The 1,999-nt window shown below is 49.5% G+C and overlaps 1 protein-coding gene across 1 annotated transcript in view; it reads right to left on the minus strand.

Annotated features, from left to right (window-relative positions):
* The window catches only part of foxk2b (forkhead box K2b), a 17,513-nt gene extending 15,813 nt beyond the window's left edge, over window positions 1-1,700 (minus strand). The window contains exon 1 of the mRNA XM_014025725.1: window positions 1,011-1,700. Within this exon, the coding sequence (XP_013881179.1) occupies window positions 1,011-1,303 (293 nt within the window). The 5' untranslated portion in view covers window positions 1,304-1,700. The remainder of the gene's footprint in view (window positions 1-1,010) is intronic.
* Window positions 1,701-1,999: the final 299 nt, after the last annotated feature.

The following is a 1,999-nucleotide window of genomic DNA, read 5'->3' on the forward strand; positions in this document are numbered from 1 at the left end:
CTTAACTACAACAAATATCACATACTTTAACACTTTTATTCAAGTAATATTCCTAAAGGAGACTTTAACTTTTATTAAAGTCATTTTTTTGTTAAGATACTTGTACTTTTACTCAAGTATCACTTTGTGGTACTTTATACAACACAGGCCTGCAGGTTGGTGGTTTTAGTGCAGAGGTTCTCAACTGGGGTCCAAGAGCCCTATCTTCAGGGGGCTAAATAGTTATTTTGTGTTTTATTTGAAAAATTAACATGGGGAACACTAGTAACAAACATACTAAACCAAACCAAAAATAATAATATTTTTATAGTATTTAAGGGTTAAAATGGCAGTAAATTATTTCTAAAACAGCATGGGGTGTACCAGGGAGGGTCCCTGGAAATTTTTCTGACTTGTTGGGGTCCCCAGACCCAAAACCGTTTGAGAAGCCCTGGATGAGTGGGCCAGAGGTCCCGGACTGTGCAGGTGGAGCTGCTGGGAGCCGGCAGGGCGGGACGCAAAGGTTTGTTTACATTTTCACAGGGGGTCGAGGGGAGCTCCATTCACAACAAAAAAACAAACAAACAACATAAATAAATAAATAATTAAAAAAGAAGAAGAAAAAGAAGAAGAAACTAGACGAAGCAGGCTGCAGATAAACACGCCGCATGTTTACACACAGCGTTAGCACGAGGACACATTCCTGATTCATGTGCGCGCGGCACAGAAAACAAACCGACCGCTGAACAACAAACCGTTTTTAGCCCCGGTTAGCTCGAATAAAAGAGCAGCAAAGGCCGAGCCGTGCCGGGCCGAGCTAAAGAACGCGACTCGGTTAACAACACGGAGGAATGTCAACAAAGAGAGCGGCTGGTTTGGAAACAGGATGCGGATTCTTGCTAACGTGCTAAAAGCACGTGGTCCTTTCGCCCCTCGTTAGCTTAAATAAACCAATGTTGTTAAGTTTAGCTGCTCGGCTAACATCCACATGTCCCCGTAAGGAACGGGTGGCGGTGCGGAGGGGGACTTACATTCGTGGTAGCTGCAGAGGAGGGGCGCCCCGGCGGAGGAACACTCCGTCCACAAACACCCCGTTTTTCCCCAGGCACCTCAGGTAGAAGTCCCCGCCGCCCGTGCCGTCGTCGCTGGTGGTGAAAATCTCCAGGTGCCTCCGCGAGATGAAGCTGGAGTGGCCCATGCTCACGTCCACGGAGCCCTGAGAGGAGTTCCGGCCGATGGTCACCGACCGCTTCTTCATCATGTATTCGAATTCACGGCCCTCGAGCCGGGCGACCGGCCCAGACGATCCGCTAACCACAGCCATGATGCTCGGAGGGGGGGTTCGAGCCTCGAAACGTTAAATGAGCCCGTGAGGGAGGGAGGGGTGAATAAAACGGCACTGCGCTGACTGTGGCCCAGAGGGGGGGCAAAAAATGAGCAAATCTACAAGAGGGGCATCAAACTGAAAACAGGGATCCAAAGGGAAACATGCGAGGCCAGAGAGCGGCTCCRACCCACCGCCGAGAGAAAGGCGAGCGGAGACAGCCAACCAGATCAGCCGGAGGCCAGCGGAGCGGGACTGACGGGCGTCTCCGCCAATCAGAGTCCAGGACGCGGATTGAGTGCTGCGGATCGGACCAATCGCGCGCGAGAGTAAGCAGAGGACACAGTCAAGGTCGGTTGGTGTGCAGGCCCGGTGTTGCCAGATTGGGCTGGTTTCCGCCCAGTTGGGCTGCTTTTGAACTTGTTGGGCTGGAAAAGACAGCTTTGGGCTGGTTGTTAAAATTTGGGCTGCTTTTTTACCACATTTGGCGAGTTTTTAGAAAGTATTCATAAGGAAATATGTCAAAATATCGAGTGTCAGTACGAAGTCGTGTCGTTAATATCAACTGTAAAAGCACCAAACAGAGAGGAGACTGGGTTTCTGTTTCTGAGGACCTTCCTCCTCCTTCTGCAAAACAATACAAGGACCATTAGTTTAATTTTGTTATGCATATACCTGCAGCGAACACCTTTACCC

This window comes from Austrofundulus limnaeus, unplaced genomic scaffold (genome assembly GCF_001266775.1).
Source record: "Austrofundulus limnaeus strain Quisiro unplaced genomic scaffold, Austrofundulus_limnaeus-1.0 Scaffold495, whole genome shotgun sequence".
In the NCBI taxonomy this organism is placed as follows: domain Eukaryota; kingdom Metazoa; phylum Chordata; class Actinopteri; order Cyprinodontiformes; family Rivulidae; genus Austrofundulus; species Austrofundulus limnaeus.